The sequence below is a fragment of the Pavona decussata genome, unplaced genomic scaffold (assembly GCF_977016875.1).
Source record: "Pavona decussata unplaced genomic scaffold, jaPavDecu1.1 SCAFFOLD_155, whole genome shotgun sequence".
Lineage (NCBI taxonomy): Eukaryota > Metazoa > Cnidaria > Anthozoa > Scleractinia > Agariciidae > Pavona > Pavona decussata.
The window spans coordinates 4,108,334-4,130,197 of record NW_028145567.1 but is presented as its reverse complement, the minus strand read 5'-3'; the positions used below and the strand labels follow the sequence as shown (position 1 = coordinate 4,130,197).

The following is a 21,864-nucleotide window of genomic DNA, read 5'->3' as shown; positions in this document are numbered from 1 at the left end:
GTGAGACGAACAACATTGTTGTTTGAAGTTCTCCGCTGCCACGATCTTATTCAATTGCCATTACATATCGCTTTCGAGCCGAAACGCGCGGTTCTCAATTATTTCAATGATGACGTAATATTGCACAATGTTCCCTAGGGGGCTCCCATCAAATCAAGCTTGACTCCGATAATAAGCCTACAAGGATTCAGACGACAAAAAGTACTCCACATTGTTGCAAAAAGATACGTTGCATGATATTTCGATCGAGTATGGTAGCCGCTTTCAAATTAAATTTAACTCGCCGATGTTTTCTTTTTGAGGTTGCTCCGACCGGGGTGCCCCTGCGGTAAACACGGCCGTGATTAAAAAAACCACGGAACCAATCACAGATCACGGTTGTGTTTCGGTCCATGACAGCCATCTTCCAGTGGGTGGTTTCCACCTTATTTCCCATGATTTGGCCCAAGTTATGGAACTAGAGAATATCGTAGCCAACACTGTATACTTAAAAGCACGAGAGAGTGAGTATCACGTTGGGATTTATGGAAAACGGATCGCGAAACAGCGACCAAAAGCGCCCCGAGATTATGGTCGCTTGCTCTTGTGTGTGCGCGCTCGCGAGCTCTCGAATCGAACACAGCCGTGTCACTTAGCGACTCTATCTTCTCGTGTATTTGATCTAGTTCTTGTTTTTTGCAGGTAAAGCTAAAGGCAGAAGTAAGAAATGGAAGGAACTGTTGAAGTTTCCGCATCACACCATATCTGCGCATCTAAAAAACGAGCGTAAGCTAAAATTCTTGTCATAAGCTTGCTTATACTGTGTCTTATGGAGTTCTTCGTGTGTTTCTCAACTGCTCGCTTGCCTAAACTCCATTGGATTAGCCATGCATCGCACTTAAGTTTATTGGACTGACTTTCTGTGTATTCTCTACATACAGTGCACCTTACATATGACAGAATTTGCCAAAAGGAACCCATCGGAAGAGAGCTATTCCGACAATTTTGCGCAGGCAATGCGCAACTACAGCGAGCCATCGACTTTCTTGACCAAGTGGTAAGCCAGGTTTGATCTCGCTTGTGGACTATATATACAGCTTGCATGTTCGAACAACCTTGCGTAAATTTATCGGCGCTCTCAATTAGTCCACGGAAGCTCCCATAAAGGAATCATTGTTATTCTCTCTTGTTCCCGAATTAGGACACATTTGATAAAGCTGAGGCGTCCAAGAAGCCTGAATTGGCAAGAGAATTGGTGCACAAACACCTTCCTCAACTGCCAACGGTGAGTTATTGCGGGGTAACTAAGGACATTTTCTCGTTTGTTATTTACTTGGGCTAAATTTTTCCTTATCCAGCTGAATCCCATCATTAATGGTGCCAAACATCGATCGTGAAAGTTAGCGTCTTGGAATTGTTTGTGTACAAGTTGCACGACGATTTCCTCTTCAAAGGTACTCGATAAAAATTTATTGCGTCGCGATCGGCGAGTTTAATTACTCCTCTGTAACAGGGCAAAAGCGAAATGAGTAGAATTCCAAGATGGTGTGCTACCCACACTTCTTGTTCGTTAATGAAGAGCGTCATTTATAATTTAAGCTGTCACTGATCAAATTTTAAATTGTTCCTCGATTCCTGGTGGAATGATCTACAATCCTTCTTCGTGTTGTCACTGTCTGGCGCTATTGTATACACGGTTTCACAATGATTTAATTTAAAAATATAGATTGAAACCTAACTGAGATAGATGACAGCTTATCGTGTATGGCTGCTTTCAATTTATAAATTTACAACACCCAACTGCGTTAGAAAGATTCCACTAAGGAGGAAGGCAGATCTAATGATTATAATAATGACCCTAAACGGGCCGAAAGCTATTTGAAATGGTCGTCGCTCATAAACGAACCACGCTGAAAACTTGCGACATTTAATTTGAATATTATTCTGTTTGCCCTTTTAAATACTGCATTTCCTTTCTTTTATGTATACACAATATTGGCTGGCATAATCCGAAGATCTTCCAGATCGACAAGGAACCGTAAGGAAAAACTTTGAGATACGGGATCTCCTATATGCTTGTTGTGAAATTCAATTGCATTGATTTTTCGCTTTTTACATTGATCAAGTGGTTAAGTAATCCCCAAGTGTTCTTTACAGCGAGGCGTATGATGTGGTAGACCAAATTACGGACTTCCTTGGTCAGCCTTGTGCGTTTAACAAGAAAATCTAACAAGCTTTTTGTTCCGAGAAATCTAGCTAATTACGAGGTCTTAAAACAACAAAATGTTTGAATATTTTATAATTCGGCCGGCCAGCGTGCGAATTCTGTCCGAGTCAAATTTTAGGGCTTGCAGCTGCTTGTGCTTGCGTAAAAGATAACACGTTCAAAAGTCAGTCCAGAGAAATTTTCTTCAAATAATTTATTGCAATAACTACATGTTGCCTTTATCAATAAGCAAATGTTTGGACAGGAATCGAAGCACAAATCAATCTTCCGCAGATCTGTCAAAAATATCATATTTTTCTTTTATTTGCCAATAACTTCCCTTCAGCACGACAAAATGAAATTGAAATTACATATACTCTGTAGGATGGGATGGTGTGATATATATATTCTAGTGGTAGCTAAATTTTGTATTTTTGTAAAAAAAAAAAAAAAAAAAACCAACAACAACAACAACTGAATTTTATTCTGAATCAGGGCTGTTTACCAGTAGACCAAGATAATTATTTATTTTCTGTTGTCAAAACTGGCATGGATTTATTAATGAATGTTGATAAATTAAAACATACATTGTCATCTTGTATCTTAATTGTTGTCAGCCAGTTGTATTCATCCAAAGTTTAGGCGTAAAGTTTGTTTTATACAGATGTTTGGGAGCAACATGCATGTATTAAATTCTTTCTATTATTTTGTTTTGGTTGCTGGGGGCTAAAAAAGTGCAAAATGAAACATGTAACCCTATTAACTCTGATATCAACTTAAACATTCTCCTCTTTGTTAATTTTAACACATTTCTTGTAGTGCTAATTGGGAGGATCTGTTTGAAGATAATCAACTGCAAAACAGTTGTATTTTTGCACTGGTCTATCACACAAATGCGTGCTGTCTTCGAACGAAACATCTGGAGAGAGACAAATCCATTGTACGGAAAGCTTTTTTACCCAGTGCGGTTGTGAGGCTTGTGCATTAAGCAATCCACACTTTCAGCTTTGTGCCTTTTAACTGATTTACTGCGCCTTTAAATAACATGTGGACTCTGAAGTTAAAGATTCGACCATTTTGTTTTTCACTGCCTCCAATCAGTACAGCGGACCTCTTAGAAAACAGATGTTTAGATCCACTTTGTCAGTTTCTGTATTTTGCAGATAGGCAGTTGTTGCTGTATTTACGATTGATTGCAGTGAAACAAAAATTATTAGTTGAGTTTTGAAGTTCAGGGTCTGCATCTTTTTTGAAAGCTGCACTGTTTTGCAGTCTAGAACATGCAGATATTTTGTCTTTGATGATCATTTGCTTTATTTTCATAACCTGTGTATTTGATCAAGTACTGATTTTGTAAGGAGAAATGAGATGCTGGTCACAGTTTGGGGTAAAAGGATTAGTATAAATTAAACTTGTTTTTCTGAGTTCAGTCTAGAAAAAGGTGTTTCTCGAATGCAAATCAGTTCCAATTTTCTCTTGTTTTTCTACATACATACATGTACATACATATTTAATAATCCTAGCAGTCGAAGACTACACAGGATATTTAGAACATTTTCTCTCTTGAAAGAAATTAATGCGTGATAAATATGTGAATGGAGGTTTGGAATATATATAAGCCCACTAGAAACTAATCCTTTTTCAGGCCATTGAATTTTGGTCAATGAACTCACCCATGAAAATGGACTGTTTTGCAGTCTAGTTTGTTCCAATCAATGGGCCTTGGTTACTGTTAATGCAAAGCATAGTTATAAATAATAATTATAATTACAAGTTATTTGTGTAGCTTTAAATAATCTTTGTAGACCATTCTCAAGAAAGCTGTTAATCAGATTAACACTCATCCCTCTTTAAAAGTTAATGAATTTAGTTATGATTGTAATTATTGTATGTTTCCCTTACAACTAGCGCTATTTTGATGGAATATTAGTTGCTGAAAGGCCAGACGACCTTAGAGTGGCTGGTGTCATGGATGATACTGCAGAGAAGACAATAAGTATGGTGTCTAAAGCTGCTGATGAGGAGTTTTCCATGGACTTCTTCAAGGATGCTGTGAGGTATTAATAATTATGATCTAGCAGTTAATTGATTAAAAGAAGGGAGACGAAAAATAGTCGTGGCAAGGACCGTTGTGGGTGACTGACGAAGATTTGGGTTGTCAAAAGTAGCCGTCTGTGGATGAAAATCATCCCCAACTTCAAAGTAACAGCTGTGTATCTTGGCATGTCTTTGCATAGACCTTATTCATAAAAATTATTCTTTCATTTTCATGGAAATTAGCCAACGTTGCTAGCCTTGTTAGCACATGCAAAATTCAATAGAAGTTTTACCTTACAAAATGAGGTTAGTAGCCTTAGGGCTAATTAACATGTACCGAAAAAAGACTATTAATAATAAATTGGAAGCCATTGATGAAAAAGACTTATGGCTTGGCATTTCTTTGTATGGCCAGTGGGTTTCTTTCAAAAGAGAGGCATCTACAGTACTTGAGAATATCAGTCATCTACTGCTGTTGTTTTTGGGACTATTACAAACCTTAATTTATTTCACAATACAGAAGAACCCCATTAATACAACAACCTACATGTACGGCCATGAAAAGTGGTTGTATTAAAAGGTTGGTGGATCAACAAGGTTGTTTATGTGAGGATATAAGTGCATGAGCTTTTGTCAAGAGGCCAGTTAAACAAGGTGTTCATAGTGGATTTGTCTGGGTTGACAGACAACACAAATTTTCACAATGATTTGTCAAGAGGCCAGTTAAACAAGGTGTTCATGGTGGATTTGTCTGGGTTGACAGACAACACAGAAATTTTCACAATGATTTAAGGATGCATGGTGCCCCCTTTTGCCCTGTTTATGATTATGAAGGAATAGCTGATCTTTACAAGGGCATTTTTTAGAGATAATTAAGGAAGAATAACTAAAAGTTAAAAATCTTTAAAATACAAATTAAATAATACATGACATTTTTTTCCAAATTGAAGCTTAATATTATTTCTGAAAAATGTCTGGTCACTCCCAACTTTCTTTATCAATAATTATTCCAATAGCCCTTGCTATGATCTTCTTTTCCTGTATAGTCATAAACTACCCAAAAATACCTTTGAATTCATGTGCACCGTACTTGAGAAATTAGGGAATTAGTGAGATGGGCCTGCACAACATAATGTACATTGTACAGTCTCAAAGGGAAGCACCATCCGTAATTGAAAATATTAAAACCTTGCTGAGATGACAACTTAATATCACTCATGGCTGTTCTTAATTTATAAATAGTAAAGATTCCACCAAAGGTGGAAGGCAAATCTAATGACCCTAACCTGAAGCGGGGTTGGAATTTGACTTAGTTCCCAAATCTCACTGATGCAAAGATGTTGTGGTGGAAAGTAGAGCCTGAATTCCTTGATGAAGTTTTTTTACACAAGCCAAAGTATTATTTTGTTTTTGTTCCAAATCAGTGAGTTAAAAAATTAATACCGGTATTGAAAGGACTGTTTAAGTCATAGTATTGTTGCTCCAAAAATGATATTCAAATTGAGTTTGCTTAGCTGTATTTGTTACAAGCATGAAGCCCTGTCAGATAGTTTCCATTTGAGTATCACCAAAAATATTTATAAGGAAACAAAAAGAAAATCATTGGTGAGAAGGCCACTTGTTCCTTTGCTTTGTGTGCACAGGGGAACAATACACAGATTTACTAGAAGAAAACCTTTATACATAAAAAACCACTTGAAATTTATAAAATAATAAGAATGATATTCCAAGGCATTGAGATGGTTGTGTTTGACTTCAGTTGGGTACAGAATTCCCTGACGGGGATAGGTGCTTTCTATAATTAATTCTGGAGAGAACGCAAGGCAAATCCCCAAGTTGGGGACTCTCAGGATTTTAGAAGACATGTGCTTAGCTAGTAAGAAGGTGGTCATATGTTTCCAAGATTTGATTTATTAACTGCCCGGAATGCTAACTGGAATTACTTATCGGAAAGGGATTGTTTTTTAGGCACATGGCTCTTCTTTATTTTTTGACATAAATATCAGAATGTGAATATTAAGTTTTTTAATGAGCAACTACAGGAACTGTTAAGTTAAACACTAACAACTAATGAAGCAGATTTACATGCTAGCCGGGATAGTATTTGCTTTACTGTTCTAACTAAAAGTCAATTTCTTTAATATCACTTTCATAATGTATACAAGTCATATAATTCACTTGCATGAAAGGAAGCTAAATAACAACAGTTGATTTTGTGATGGCGTACATGTACTATTGCTGGGGTGGGGGTGGGGGGACTTACTGAACTAAGCATGTTTACACAATGAGACCTAAGTACATCTGACTATTTCCATTAAGTTAAACTCCTAGTCGTTTTTATTACAAACAACACAAATTAAAAAACTTGTAACCTCACAACCTTGTTAAGCCCTTAATTTGGGTAACGATTGCAGATCTGAAAATGTACGTACCTCTGCTTATGCGCATGTGAAAGACCTGTTTGTGCTCACATGAATGTGACCAGCATGCGCTCATGCCAATGCCAAATGTGTACATGTACATGTGAATAATATGCATGTGTACATGTCAATATATTATCTTTCTAGTACATTATTCTCAGCTGTTATTTAATCTCATGGAACAGAACTTTAAAATTAAGTAAACCTAATTTTGTCATTAACTTCACTCTGTCCTAGGGAAGTCAATGATTTCTTAGGGGACAAACCTTTTGAGGATTACCAACAGACAATGTACTTCTCCAGATATTTGCAGTGGAAGTGGCTTGAGAGGTAAAAATGTTTTGTTTCAGTCTGAATAATTAAACAAAACTGTCTTTCACTAGAAACTTTGTCCCCATTATGGATCCCTCTTCACCTAAGTACATAAATGGGTACCAGTGACATACTGGTAGAGCAGTTGTGATGATTTTTAAAATTTATCTGGTCACAAAAATCCCCTCGGCGGTCACAAAACTCGGCAGGATTTAAACCCACGGAGTAGATCACCAGCACTTGTTGGCAATCCACATTTCCTTCACAGAGCTAGCAAGCCCAGGGGACTAGAAGGACAGTAGTTCTCACCTCACTCAATAAAAATAATTTCATTCCATTTGTATGGCATTACATGGGTGCTACGCAGCTCACACAGTTTGTAGTATATATTAAACAACCATGTTTTGTTCTTCCTCATCAGACAACCTGTCACGAAGAAGACATTTCGTCACTACAGAGTGTTAGGGAAAGGTGGATTTGGAGAGGTAGGTTCAATGTTGTAATTTAAATTTTAAGGTAAAGTTAACTGCTGGAATGCAGTACCATAGCACATTGGGTACCTAAAGCTCCATCCTTTAATGCAATTACATTTTGTCCGTAATTCAACGATGTCAGAACCTAGTAAGTGAAATATTGCTAGAATCAATGTGACATGTAAGGTTTGTATCGTACGTCAAAATGATACAGAAGAGAGACGCATGTTGTAGTCAACTCCTATTTTAAGGGGGGATTTAACCTAAATTTGAATGAAATTTGAAGAGGTTTTAAGAAGAGATAGAAGAAAGAAAATGATTTTTGGGACACCAACAGACAGTTGATACCCATGCAAGAGCACCCCAGGTTGCTAGTGGATTAACTTGGTGTCCGTCTATTATTATTAACTACAAATTCTAATTTTAAAACTTCACTTAACCTTCAATATTTCTTATTTCTCTTAATTTTACCAATCCTTCTAGAAAAACTATCTCCTCCCAAATATGCCCAAAAATCACCCAAAAATTCACAAAACACCCCACAACACAGATTCACGGGATGATGATAGCGTTTTTGGATTGCTTGAAACGTGAACGAGATATTTCCATTAAAGCCATGTCCAGTGGTGGAAAAATGGCATATAGGTGAAATCCCCCCATAATGAATGCTCCGAATACTACAAGCGGATCAATAAAGTACTATTAATAATTATGATCATGTGACGTATGTTTGTAAACAAAGAATTACTATAATTCCACTAGTATTACATTGAGATCACGTAAGTTGTGTTCAGTTATTAAAAGTCACACAATCCTGTGTCCTGTTAAGAGTGTCTCTTTATAAAATGAGGGATTGAAAGTTCATAGCCATGCCATTTTGTCTTTCAGGTCTGTGCGTGTCAAAGCAAAATCAGTGGGAAAATGTATGCCATGAAAAAGCTGGAGAAGAAACGAATAAAGAGAAGAAAAGGAGAAGCCATGGCATTAAATGAGAAGCAGCTTTTAGAGAAAATTGACAGCAGATTTGTGGTGGGTTACTCAGTGACGACTGAAAAAATGTCCTCTGCTAAGGTCTACAGGGGAGTGCACTGCTAAGTGGGTGTGGCAGAGGAAACACTGAGTAGGCAGGCCTGGCATGGATGTTTTCATTAACTTTTTGAGGGTTGTCCAGTACAACCAAAATGAGTCAAATCGTGTACGGATGGAGTTGATTCCACTTACCTAAAGTCATATTGAAAGAAACTTAGAAAAATACGCATAGGTTGTTATGGGGGGCTAGAATTTTTGGCAAATCTAGAAAGGTTTGTTGCTCATTAGACGAGTGTTACCTCAAGCACAGGCTTTAAGAATGAGAAAGGTTTTTGTTGCCCTTAATTTTGGGACCTGACTTCCAGTGAATCATCCAATCATTGTCGAATTGTCTGGACTCATAGACAACTCAACTCAGGTTGGGTGTATTGTACATGGATGAACTTTTTACACTGTTTCTGCAAATCCTTTACTCTTAAAGGGGAAGTATCAAGTAAATTTGCTGTCGTTTCAAAACCCAAGAATGTTTGTCTGTCAGCAGAAACAAAGAAATAATTGTCAAGTTTGTTATAAATTATCACCCAAGTGCAATAAGGCTGTCGATTAATGCCTCTGGCCAAAGACAGAGTGGGTCGGAACAGATTGAAACTTGAAAAATATTGGACTAATTTTTTTCAAGTTCCCACATTTTTGTTTCCAAAATGCGCTAGAACGGATAATGAGTTGTTCCTTTTAAGAATTGAGTTGATTTCTCTCCTCTCGCCATTCTAGAATTATTTCCAAGGCAGCTGATTGAAGGTCTAATTTCGTCATTTTTAACAAAAGATATCAAAAACCCCATGATACTGCCCCTTTAAGTGCAATTCAAGTGATGATTGACTCGTTTTCAGTTCATTGAATTTGCTGACAGCCAGCTCTTCTACACTCTGCAACCCTGAAATTGTGATGGGGGTAGTCAGGAAGGGCTAAACCTTACGCACATGTAATTGTAAGTCTCATTTATCATGTGGCTTGCCTTCCTTTGCAGGTCAGTTTAGCTTATGCTTATGAAACCAAAGATGCACTCTGTATGGTTTTAACACTAATGAATGGTGGAGATCTAAAGTTCCACATCCACAACATGGGAAATCCTGGTTTTGAAGAAGAAAGAGCAGTATTTTATGCTGCCGAAGTCATGTTAGGATTAATTCATTTACACTCAAAGAGAATAGTCTACAGGTAATACTTAAACAACCTTTTAGCTTTCTACTACATGTATGTCTCAGTATTGGGTGACACATTAGAGACTTCAAGCAACCATAACGGCAACACCAACCAAAAGGTCACTTGAAAGCAACCAATATTTTTTGTGACTTGCTTGCACAGATATTCTAACTATCTTACTCTTACTAATGGTATGCTTTGAATGCTGATTGTTCCATTTTGTTGTTTATGTTGTTATCTTGTGTTTAGTCAGAGTACTGTTACAATTTTGATTTGTTTTTGTTCACTCAATTGAAACCACTCTGTTTGTATTGCATAGTGTGGTAAAGAATGTGCTGGACAGGTACTGATGTTGTTATTGCACATCAAAATCTTAAACTGTAATGTTATGCCTGGTGGATAAATGGTAGTTGACCGTATTCTTTCAGTTAGTGACACAGGCATAATTGGTAAAGGAAAATCCTAGTCCCCCCACAAGTCTCCAGTAGTTAGAGTCTCCGAACTAATAATTATTATTGAAAGATCATAGGTTTAACTCCTGTTGGGAGAACTTGAATTTTCTTTTTCTGACTATGCCTGTGAAAAGTATACAATACAGGTATGTCATGTATCTACCAACAATGCTATTATAAGCGATCATTACAATGATGACAAAATAATGTGATAAGGATGATGATGATGGCAAGGATTTGACAGTGACAATGGTTATAGTGATAACTAAATTCCCTTTGTTTTGATTTTATTTTCTTGTAGAGATATGAAACCAGAAAATCTTCTTTTAGATGATGACGGTCATGTTCGGATCTCAGATCTTGGTTTAGCTGTTCAAATAAAAAATGGTGAAACAATACGAGGGAGAGTCGGAACAATAGGCTACATGGGTATGCATAAATTTCTCCCATTTGAGTACTAAATATCCATGATATTTTGAAAGCCATTACAGCCATGCATTTTATCTTGAATAATCACCCCCTTAAAATACCTCAATAAATTAATCACTCACCCTGCCACCCAGCTCTACTTGGGGTAAATAGAAAAAATATTTCCCAAAAATGTGCTTGATAAACAAAGGTGGAAGTGGGCTTCCTGTAAAGTAGCTTTAAGCTAAGAGAAGTTTCACTTAAAATAAAATTACTTAGTTTACTTTTATTAATTACTAATGCCCCATTTACACCAAGGCTTAAACACGTTTAAAAGCTGTTAGTTAAACACAGTTTAAAATTGCTCTCTTCATAAAAGCTGCTTTCGGATTTTTGTAGACTGCAGCTTTAGCACAATGGAAGCGTAAGTTAACGTTTACTTGAATCCTATGTCAAAGTCAATCGTTTAGCTTTCTGTTACCAATTTTCATTTTGTTAAACCCGGTTTAATTAAACATGTTTTGTTGGTGTGAATGGGGCTTAAGACACCAACAACACAAAATACTGTCTTTAACTGTACCAATGCATGAAATATCACAGCTTTTTAACTACAAGGCTTTAATTTTATCCTCTCTATCCTGCAGCTCCTGAAGTTGTAAGAAATGAGCGCTATACATTTTCGCCCGACTGGTGGGGCCTAGGTTGTCTCATATATGAGATGATTCAAGGCAAGGTGAGTACAGTCTGTGAACGTCTAGTTTAAACCTTTACAGCCCCAAAAGCGTGACAAGCACCATCACTCCTTCATCAACATAAATCAAGTCACAAGAATAAAGAACATGATAACCAACAATAATTAAAAATGTGATCTTTAACAAAATTCTCCTAACTAGTGCCATAAGAAATGTGTAAAGAACAGTGAGGAGAATATGTACATGTATGTTGAGATTTGGACTCAAAGGGTTAACAGGTCAGTTCACAGAGCCCTGAAAATATTGTCAGTATAAAGATACTGAAAACCAAACCTCAGTCTATAAAATGGCCACTCAATATAGCAGCTGCAGCCACCTTCGTGCCATTCAAGTTAATAATAATTCCGTCTATTCACTTCTACAAGGAAATGCTATATTATTGTAAAACCACAACTGTGAACCCCCAATTCCAAATGTAATATATCAATATTGAAAAATATTATATTGAAAAAATTTTCTGGGGCATTGTATAAATCATTCCAGCAAAGACAAAGGAAATAACAGATTAGATTGAAAAGTGCCAAAAATGAAGAAAGAAGGCTCGGAAATATATCTCATTTCTCATATATATATATAGGGTATACCCCTAAACTACAGTTTAATTTACAGATTTCAGTACATAGTTTTAATGTCAAATGTTGACTTCGTATTATAAGTGTAACAGGAAAAAGTTTTTAAAAAATGGAGGGGTGGTTAATCATGTCTCATATAGAAGAGGGGTAAGATTTTATGCTTTCAATGTACAGATCTTTCCAGATCTATTTGGTGTCCAAATTTTATACAAATTGACCCAGTGTTGAGCAAGTAATGAGTTCTTGTGCCATATGGCACTCTTTGGAGTGGCTTTAAATCAAAACCAATAACAGAATAGGAAAGCGGTTAAAATGTACATTAGAGTAACAAGGTGGGATTATTTTTGGTGTATCTACTAACAAGTGTAACAGTTATTTTGGATGCATGAACTGCATCTGTAGAGAGTATTAAACTTCACATTGATTTCTGTCTGTACATGTAGGTAGTTCAAGTTCTAAGTATTTATTAATCGGTCGACGAAGGAGACGCTCCCTAATCGAGTCGTCCCAATACTGTCCATCATGTCCAGCGCGCGCGTTCCTTAGCGCGAGAAATCGAGAAAAGAGGTTGTATGTTGGTGCCATTTTGCAACGTCACAATAGCATTATGAATATGACAGTCCATCATGTCCAGCGTGGAGGTTGTATATCGAGGTTGTATATCGGATAGAATTGTATATCAGATATCGGTAATCACCAAGGTCTGATTTGATAAGAGTTGCCTTAAACATACAAATAAAGAAACAAAAAATACACACTTGTATGACTAATAAACTGCATTGGAAAAATAAAGAAGTAAGGCACGAAGAAGAAGTAAAGTCGTAAGGAAGTAAAGTCGACGCACTATAATCTTTGATTACTACTAGTAGATAATGTTGCTGTTCCTGTTTATTGTTGTAGTCTCCATTTAGAGCGAGAAAAGAGAAGGTTAAGAGGGACGAGGTTGAACGGAGAGTCAAGGAGGATCAAGAAGTGTACTCTGATAAGTTCAGTTCAGCAGCAAGATTAATATGTAGTCAGGTGGGTTGGCCACTGCCGAGCTCGAGGTCACCGCTATCAGGAGGCAGGACTTTATGATCCTCTTCCAAAATGCATAAACAGGATCTAGTCCATTTATGCAAAATAGTCTCCAGAGTAATTTTTTCAAGTATTTTAAACACGGAGCCAGTTGATTTCAACCGAAAGGTGAAAGAGGCTATGCACATCAGATGAAAGAAACCTGATTTAAACAGGGACGAGGTTTACAACCTCCCCATGGTCTTTATATCATATTTTGTCACATGGTTTAAAGAGTCACATGGCAAATTAGCCGCAAAGAAATTTATTCATTTCTACTGGCAAAGCCCTGTGGTAAGAGCGAAAATTTCAGAATGTGTTTAAATTTAATTTCTAGCCTCTATACAGTGTAGAAGTGAACTGTTGCAAACCAATTTTTTGAGAGGTTTTCCCAAAGCATTGAGAAGTAGGGATGTAGCGAAGGTTTCCAGCATGAAAAAGTTTGTTATCACAGATGTATTTCAAAGAGTGAGTTAACCAGACTCAACGAAACAAAACAAAAAAAAAATCAGTTGAGTCGTTGGATGGTTTTTTGTCTGCCTTCCACTTAATGTATATAATTATTATTTGCCTCCCCATAAGTTAACAGAAGTCTAGCATATAAAAAACGACTTTGTGATGGCACATATTCATACCCCCCAGTGATGTTTCACCAATGTTGATAATATTTCTTTACTTTCAGGCTCTTCAAAAAGATGTAAATAGCAGACTAGGATCCAATGATGCAGGGGGAGAGGAGGCTAAGAAACATATTTTCTTTAGAAATATTAACTGGCCACAACTGGAGGCTGGAATGTTCAAACCTCCTTTTGTACCTGATGTAAGTTCTTCATCATCTTATACCCTTAATCCCTAATCCATAGATATCCACTTAATGTCCAACATCTATAATTAACCAATTGAACAAAACTGAACCATTTCACTGAAAGAAAGAAATTGGGTGCAATGGACAAATGGTTGTTTTAGGAGGTCTACTGAAAGAAGCAAATATTAATTCTTATTACCAGTAGTTTAATGTACAGCTGTACAATAATTATTAATGGTTTGGTACCTGTAACTTGTGCTAGATGCATATGAGAGATCCATTCATCTGGCCAAACAAGAAAATCTGTTATAATTAATGGATAAATGACTGCTTGAGTCACTTACTGTCTTACTGGTGATGCAAACAGATTAATTCAGACATCTTAACTACTGCACACCAAAGTTGCACACAGCAAAATTATTTGAATAATATTACAATGTAAATGGCTGTGTTTGAAGACCACAACAATGGGGGCTTAATTATGCCTGATGTGTTACATCGTCACACTGGGGTTGCAAAATGCTAATCACTGAAAAAGACAATAAAATATTCTTAAATCCAACTTGCAAATGAATTGTTTTGCTCTTACTATTGTGTACCTCTAGAGATCTCAAATATTTTTATTTGATTCAAACAAATTCTGTGCTGGACAATTAGTTGTTCAAGAGAGTTGGGTGCTTCTAAGAGGTGTTTATGCAACAGGGTGCAACAATACTTTATTTTTTTTAAATATAAAAAATATAAAAATTCTGTACTCAGATCAGAATTAAAATTTTTTAAAGTGGGATATTTTGCTCGGATCCACCCAACTTCGTCAGCCACAATACAAATTTGAATGTTAAGAAGGGTTATATAATGGACCCGAGGGAGCTAAGATGGTGTCGTAGATTCTGGCTAATTCGAAGCCATTGTCTCTGTGCAAGGAGGGCTTAGTACGTAATTTTATCTCAATTGCGGCGTTTGAATGTGTTGCTTTCCGTGGCAAGAACTTTTGTTTTTCTGGAATCCACTGAATGACCTGTGAGCTGGCAATGTTCATGAACAGCTGACAAATTCCTAGAAAGATGTTCCTTTACTCGAGTTTCTAATAACCGAGAAGTTTCGCCCACATAATCTTTATCACATTATACTTTATTTTTGTTTAATTTTATGTGCCTAATAGCGTATGTATAGCCTAACCTTCAGCTGACTCTTGTTGATATTCACAGCCCAGAGCAGTGTACTGCAAAGATGTGTTAGACATTGAACAGTTCTCTTCTGTGAAGGGTGTTCGTCTCGATGAAAGTGATGATGAATTTTATAGAAAATTTGCAAGTGGATCAGTATCAATCCCGTGGCAATCTGAGGTACTTTGTGGCTGTGTTATTACTCTAAATAACCCATTATTACAGTTCAAAAACTGAAGGCGTGAGCACTGATTCAACTTTGTAAGATTGCTTCACTGATTGCTTTACTGTCTTACAAAGGTGTGTAGATTCAAATTCAGACTGCGGTTATAACTTGTAGACAAACTATACTTTTATCGTATGGTTCATTAAAATATTAATTCTCATACAGTCAAACCTCTTTATTATGGACACCAAGGGGCCAGGGATAAGTGTCCGTATTAAAGAGGTGTCCGGCTTTATATGGATTTTGGTCTCTCAGGGACCAAGTGAACTGTCCGTAATAGAGAGGTGTCCGTATTATAGAGGTGTCCGTAAGGAGAGGTTCCACTGTAACAACAACCAACAACCAACCACAATGTGGCCATGTTGGAAAATGGACACTATAGAAAGCATGTGGAAAAGCTTTTACTGAGATTAACAAACTAGAATGGAGTGAATAATGGACCAGCATTTTGTTACATTTAATGGAATCCTCTCATACTTTTTTTGGTTAGGTTGGTTGCTAGACTTTATTTCTTTGTCTTCACTGTTTATTTTGTTCCCCTTGCTTTCTTCAGTATGTTAAATTTAAATTTCTGTAACCTTTCTGAATGAGGCAGTTAAAAACTTGCAGTGATATCAAAGTATCTCTTAATTTTCTTATCTAGCGGTGCCTCAGGCCCGGTTCAAACGTCGCATTTCACATGTGCCGAATATAACTCCTATTTTAGTCGACTAGAATAATTAAATGCGGCATTTGATTCAGACGTCGAATTTAATGGTGCCAAATTTAACTAAGTCCGCCTTCAATGTTTTTGTTTCCGTGCTACCAGTTGACGAATGCGGCTTGTTTGAAGTAATATCTTCATTGCCACCAGCATGATGAAAAGGCGCGGGTCGAGTGAAGGCCAAGTGTTTTTAAAAAGCACAAACTGCACATTCCTTCACCTCCCGCCATTTTTTCAAAGTGCTGTTTATACTCTTCTGCGCATGGCATTTACGGATTGTGATTACAAAATGAATAATAATAATTTACTATAATTTATGTATTATATTCGGCACATGTGAAATGGGACGTCTGAATCAAATGTCGAACTTAAGTCGAATATTCGACTGTTTCAGTCGCAGATTCAACGTAAGTCGAATTTAATTGATTCAAACGTCGCATTTCACATCCAGTTAATTCTCAAGTTTTATTCGGCACATGAATTGAGTTTATTTCTTTTCTTTCGTTGTTCTAAAATTATTTTGTAGCAAAATGAAGGTCTTATTTCACCATTTTAAACAAAAGAAGTCAAAATCCCATGACACTTCCCTTTTAAGGCTGCCTTTTGAATGAAACGATAAAATAATGACACTCCCTGCTGTTATTCAGGGATGTGGAATTCAGGGCTGTCGTAAGTAGAATTTAAACTTGTAGACAGGGAAACAGAAAAAAAAATGCAAAGGATTTTTTTTCTAGAGAGTTGTGTCAATGCTCTTTTCTGTCGAACAACACAGCCGGGGAACAAACGCATAAAAGACTGTGAGAATCCTCCATGTGTGGCTCTCATTGACAACATTATTTTGCTTTGTTGTCCATTCTGTGGTTAAAAGAGTGTTTGGTGTTATTTGTCTGTAGATGATCGAGATGGAATGCTTTTCAGAACTAAATCTATTTGGTGCTAATGGTACGCCAACACCTGATCTTGTTGGGGACGAACCACCAGAACCTCCAAAGAAGAGAGGGATGGCCTGCTGTTCGGGATCAGTAAGTGGAAATCATCTAGTATATAATCTTGACAACAATTGAAAAATAAGTAAAATTAAATCAATTTATTAATGAGTGTCAGTGGTATGAAGCACAGGAATGAACTACCTGGTGATATAGTGGAAGCTGATAGCTTTCAGCATTTTAAATCTTAGCTCAAAATTGTATTTAAATATTTGACTCTAAAGATCTTGATTTATGTATACTTATTTTTGTTTTTCTTTTATTTGAGGGAGTTTTTGCATAGGGCTAACCTCCAAACTTCCTTTTTCTTCTTGGTTTTATTTGTATATATAGTCTGCTTCTGGAATAATTAAAGTATGTATGTATGTATGTACTAGTTGGAGACACTGTCCAAATCAAATTGGAATAGACTGTACATGTATTTGTACTGGATCTTATTCTAGTAGCTTGCAATTGAAACTCTTGTGGGAGAATATATTAAAAAATGTTTACATGTGGAAAGTTCCACCACTTAAGCCTTGCATGTTATCTAGCTCAAGCTTCACATGACAACAAGCCCAGGAATTGAACCTGGGCCACATTGCTGGGAGACGAGTGCTCTCACCGCTGCGCCATCCCTGCTTCCCTGCTCCTTTGAGGTGGTGACATATACCAAGTCCAAGAATGACAACAATGTACTTGGTGTAGAATGTGAACTACAACTGCACAATAAATAAAATTTAAGACATAAAGTTTGCGTGATTAAGACACAAGGGATCACTAAATGTTTACCTGCATTGCATCTCACAAGAGATCAACTTTTTTTGCCTTGGATTTGCTGATTAGAATCCTATTTTCCTTTGTTAATAAACTTTGTTTTCTTTTCCACAGGATGATGGACTTTAACAGTAAATTCAAAGAAAAGACATCTTTGTACAGATATAAGGTTAAAAAAATATTATTTCTAAATTTATGTGGACAAAATGGTAAAAGCGTATACACTAGCTAGTCTTTTTGATGTACAGAAAAATTGTGGGCCCTCGCGGGACTCAATTATTATACAAAGCATTAATTTTTTTATATTTTAGTGGTGAGCAAAGCCATTTGATCATTGAGCTTGTAATTAAATGCATCAGACATAAATTTTTGAAACCTTTTTTAACCTTTCCAAGGCACCGACTGCTACCAACCTTACTGCAAGTTTGCCATTACAAGCATACACAATTATCAGTGAAATCAATTCATTCATAGCCTGAAAATAATTATAATAATAATTAATTATTACTTTTAATTATTAAATATTAAAAAGTAATTCACCAAATATAAAAAAACGGGCATGATGCAACTAGGTTCTAAAAGGAACGACTTAACAAAGAATTCTTGACTGTACTTTTAGAAGTACTGAAAACCATGCGGTAGTTCTAATATATGATCAGTTAAATTATTCCTTAGTATTAGTGCAATTACTGAGAAGCGCACTTTCCGTAGGTTTCGCAATATTGTGCTTGGGGTCTATACAGACAGCTCTAATTGGCAGAGCAAAGTTTTCTGCTGGGAATTATTTAATTGAAATGTCTGTTAACTATTAATATTTCATAGTAAGCTTTAGAAGTCAAAATTAAAATCTTGAACTCCATTCTTGGTTTGCATGTAACTGGGAGCCTTTGCACTTCTTTCAATATTGGTGTTTACGTAATGTGTTCATACTTCTTAGAATCCATGAGAAGATGCACTGCTGTGTTTTATACATGTTGAAGCTTTTGCAGCAAATATTGGTAGACCAGATAGTAAAGAGCTACTGCAGTAGTCAATTCGAGAAGTTACAAAGGCGTGTATTAGTATTTTAGACGTTTTTGCATGGCAGGGACTCTCAAATAGTGGCTAGGTCATGTAGATGATAGAAAGTTGTTTTGCAGAGTGAAGTGACTTGCTTGTTCATAGAGAGGGTATTATTGAAGCGCACACCAAAATCATGTGTTCTTTGGCAGACCCTAGCACATTACAATGCAGAAGTAATTACCACAGAGTGCCATTGGTCATTGGTTAATGGCACTTATTAGTCTATTTGCTTGCTACTTTTGGATAGCTTAAAAAGTGAAGTCATAATGTCTTTAAGGTGATCTATCTTAAAATTTGTGCCAATTATTAATTCAAAACAATTATACACATTTTACTAAAAAGTTATTTAAAGGAAAAATTCAACTTTGCCAAGGCAGTTGCTTTGCCATCTTCAACATGTATCAACACCCGTTTTTCACTCTTGCCATCTTGGTAGATGTGTGTAACATTTGGGGTAGTTTAATGTGGGGGTTGGGGCATTTATGGGTTGTGGGGGGGGGGGGGGTCAGGGTATGCACGGGGCAGGGAGGGGGAGCCTTCTTTAGTCAATCACTCGTTTGTTTGTCGAGAGGAATCAAATTTCTCGTTACATTTCAGTGAGTCTGCTATGTGTTACTTACGTTCCTACCAGGAATAAAATTTGAAGTTGGTATGTGGAATGTTGTTCATTTCAAGAATGCAAAATTCAAAATGAAACCAGATCCAATAGCCAAAAATTTTGTAATTGGATTAATGTGTAGTGTAATTCATTAAGCATGTTAGAATTTGACAAGTTTCCTACATGGTACTGTGCTTAATGTCTCCCAAATGTTATCTACATTTTTTTATCCCAGTATTTTTTAATCATACATGTATCAGAATATGAAAACAGCGTTACTGGTTTATTCAGAAGAAGCTAAAAAAGGAAGTTTTCCATTAGGAAACAGGTCAAATGCAAATAATTATATTGAGTTATAATTATTTGTAAATGTTCAATTACTCCACTAAAAGTTTGGCCATTGAGTCAAGTTTCATTTTGAATTTCATATTTCAAGAGTGGATTGTTGAAACAAATAATAAAAAGCAAAACTGCATTAATGAACTGGGAACTCGACTTGGCTCCACTTTGAAGCACAGTATTCCTACACACAGCATTCTGGGTGTCCTGTTGATTTCCTAAGCACCTGTCATTTTTAAGAGACTCCTGTGTTTATTAATATACAAATTTATGGATGGTAATCATCATGTAAATAATTTGTACTCAATTTAGAGGAGGCTTTTAGTAAGCTTTTATTAGGAATTGTACGGTCCTGAAGGTTGGCGGGGCATTGTCCATTGACCAAATATTAACAATAATCGGTTAGATTATGATCTCTTTGCTTATGGTTTACTTGAGAGAGTCATAGACCTATGCCAAAAATGGCTGACATTTTAAAATTCTTTTATTTGCATTCAAATTAGCCCTCAAAAGTCAGAAAATTTTACCTTGAACAAGGCGAGTAAGGCTAACAAAGCCGCACACTTGTAGCACTATCTATGTGAGCATATTGTTACGTACGAGGTGGCCTCAACTATAAGCCTGGTGGTTTCTAGAGGTCACTTTGCCATACATTAAACTGTGGATAATTTGGAAAAAAAGGCAAATAAATGTCAATGTAATGTAAAAATAAATGTCAATGTAATGTAATTTGAATGCAGACAAAAGAACATTAAAATGTCAGCCATTTTTGTATAGGGTCTAGGGAAATGCCATTCTTTAGCTGAAAATCCTTTGTGTAGGTCGCTTGCATTCTCTAGAAAAGTAATAAGCCATTTATTGTTTATTTAGATTGGTGCATAATTATTATGCACCAATTGAAGTTTCTTACATTATGAGCGGTCTCTGCCGAAGTAAGTCGTAAATTTATTCTTTTCACCATATTATCTGCCTCCAAGTCTAGGATGGCGTCGATTGACCAAATTACATTTTTTGGGAAGCAATCACATCAAAGACCCTTTACATTCTTGTTAATAAGTTGAATGTACACCCTTTGGCAAATTTAGCAGTAACAACAGATTTACTCATCTTTTGTGAATGGCACCACTACAGTATTTCTATGTAAGAATACTATAAATAAATTAAACTCAATGATCACTTGTTGGAAGTTTACTTTTTGTGCTGTGTATTAAATAGCATGTTTTGTTTCAATGAAAAGTTTCTCTTTGACCTTCCCAGTGTTGGTGAAGAATAACCAATCTTTAACAAGAATACTTAATTGTATTTTAAATTGAAACTCTACGGGAGGTGAATTTTGTGCAGTAAAGTAAGAACAATGAGTTGTTTTCCCGCATAAGCTGCCAGTAACACATTCAAAAAGACCAAAATTTGGTATAGTTCCACATCTAAATGAATGTTGTATGTACAGTTTTATTTTTCTAAACTCAACTAAAGTAATGCTTATCGTTTCACTGTAGTGTGCTGCCTTGTATTTTGTCATTGGATCTCGTCTTCAGAGTTCCAGAATGTTGTTTCCGAAACCTAAGTCCCATTCACACCAACAAAACATGTTTAATTAAGTAAATCAGGTTTAACAAAATGAAAATTGGTAACAGAAAGCTGAACTATTGGCTTTGATGTAGCATTCAAGTAAATTTTAACTTATGCTTTCATTAATTTTTGTGCAAAATAAAGCAGGTTTTTTTGTGTGTGTGTTTAACTAAACAGCTTTTAAACGTGTTTAAGCCTTGGTGTGAATGGGGCATAAGAGACGAGAAACTCATGCTCTTTGATTGGGCGATTCCAGAAAATATCCATACCATACCACGGACGGCTTTTAGGATTTCCGAAGGGGAGGGGGGGTTCAGGATTATGGAATTCTGAGGGCATGGGGGGGGGGGGGGTATTTACGATTGGATATCCGAAGGCACTGGTGAATTCCACAGGTGGGATTTCTGGGGTAGAAAGTGTAGAGTGAGTTCCTTGAAAACGCTATTGTAGTGGACTTTTGTAGTTCGTAAATAAAATTGTCCACGAACGTATGACCGCGGAAGCAGAAGACAAGCATCGATAGATCGTCCGATAGATCATGATACATTTCATGTACACTACATGATGCATTTGGGTTGAGAACAGTTTTCGTGCACACTACATGACGTATAAAAGGACGCAACAGGACTCGACGGTAAATTTGACGGCTGAAAGATTTTAACCGTCTGAATTTGAGCTATTCTGCTTTGTAAACGTCAAAACAGCACAAGAAAACAAAGAGGAGTAAAACTGCCGTAAATGGTGTTTATTATTAT

General features: G+C 36.4%; 1 protein-coding gene across 2 annotated transcripts in view; it reads left to right on the top strand.

Annotated features, from left to right (window-relative positions):
- The first annotated feature begins 358 nt into the window (after positions 1-358).
- LOC146465962 (G protein-coupled receptor kinase 5-like) overlaps positions 359-21,864 on the top strand; it is a 24,144-nt gene continuing 2,638 nt past the window's right edge. The window contains exons 1-16 of one of the 2 annotated variants that reach the window (XM_085128345.1): positions 359-503; positions 682-765; positions 921-1,036; positions 1,181-1,264; positions 4,094-4,242; positions 6,880-6,972; positions 7,376-7,439; positions 8,316-8,456; positions 9,484-9,674; positions 10,413-10,540; positions 11,164-11,252; positions 12,744-12,863; positions 13,582-13,719; positions 14,913-15,050; positions 16,693-16,821; positions 17,656-17,710. In XM_085128345.1, coding sequence (XP_084984471.1) covers positions 452-503; positions 682-765; positions 921-1,036; positions 1,181-1,264; positions 4,094-4,242; positions 6,880-6,972; positions 7,376-7,439; positions 8,316-8,456; positions 9,484-9,674; positions 10,413-10,540; positions 11,164-11,252; positions 12,744-12,863; positions 13,582-13,719; positions 14,913-15,050; positions 16,693-16,821; positions 17,656-17,670 — 1,731 coding nt within the window. In that variant the 5' untranslated portion in view covers positions 359-451 and the 3' untranslated portion in view covers positions 17,671-17,710. Of the gene's footprint in view, positions 504-681; positions 766-920; positions 1,037-1,180; positions 1,265-4,093; positions 4,243-6,879; positions 6,973-7,375; positions 7,440-8,315; positions 8,457-9,483; positions 9,675-10,412; positions 10,541-11,163; positions 11,253-12,743; positions 12,864-13,581; positions 13,720-14,912; positions 15,051-16,692; positions 16,822-17,655; positions 21,031-21,864 lie in introns of those variants that run through there. The other variant, XM_085128344.1, reaches the window with a different exon arrangement.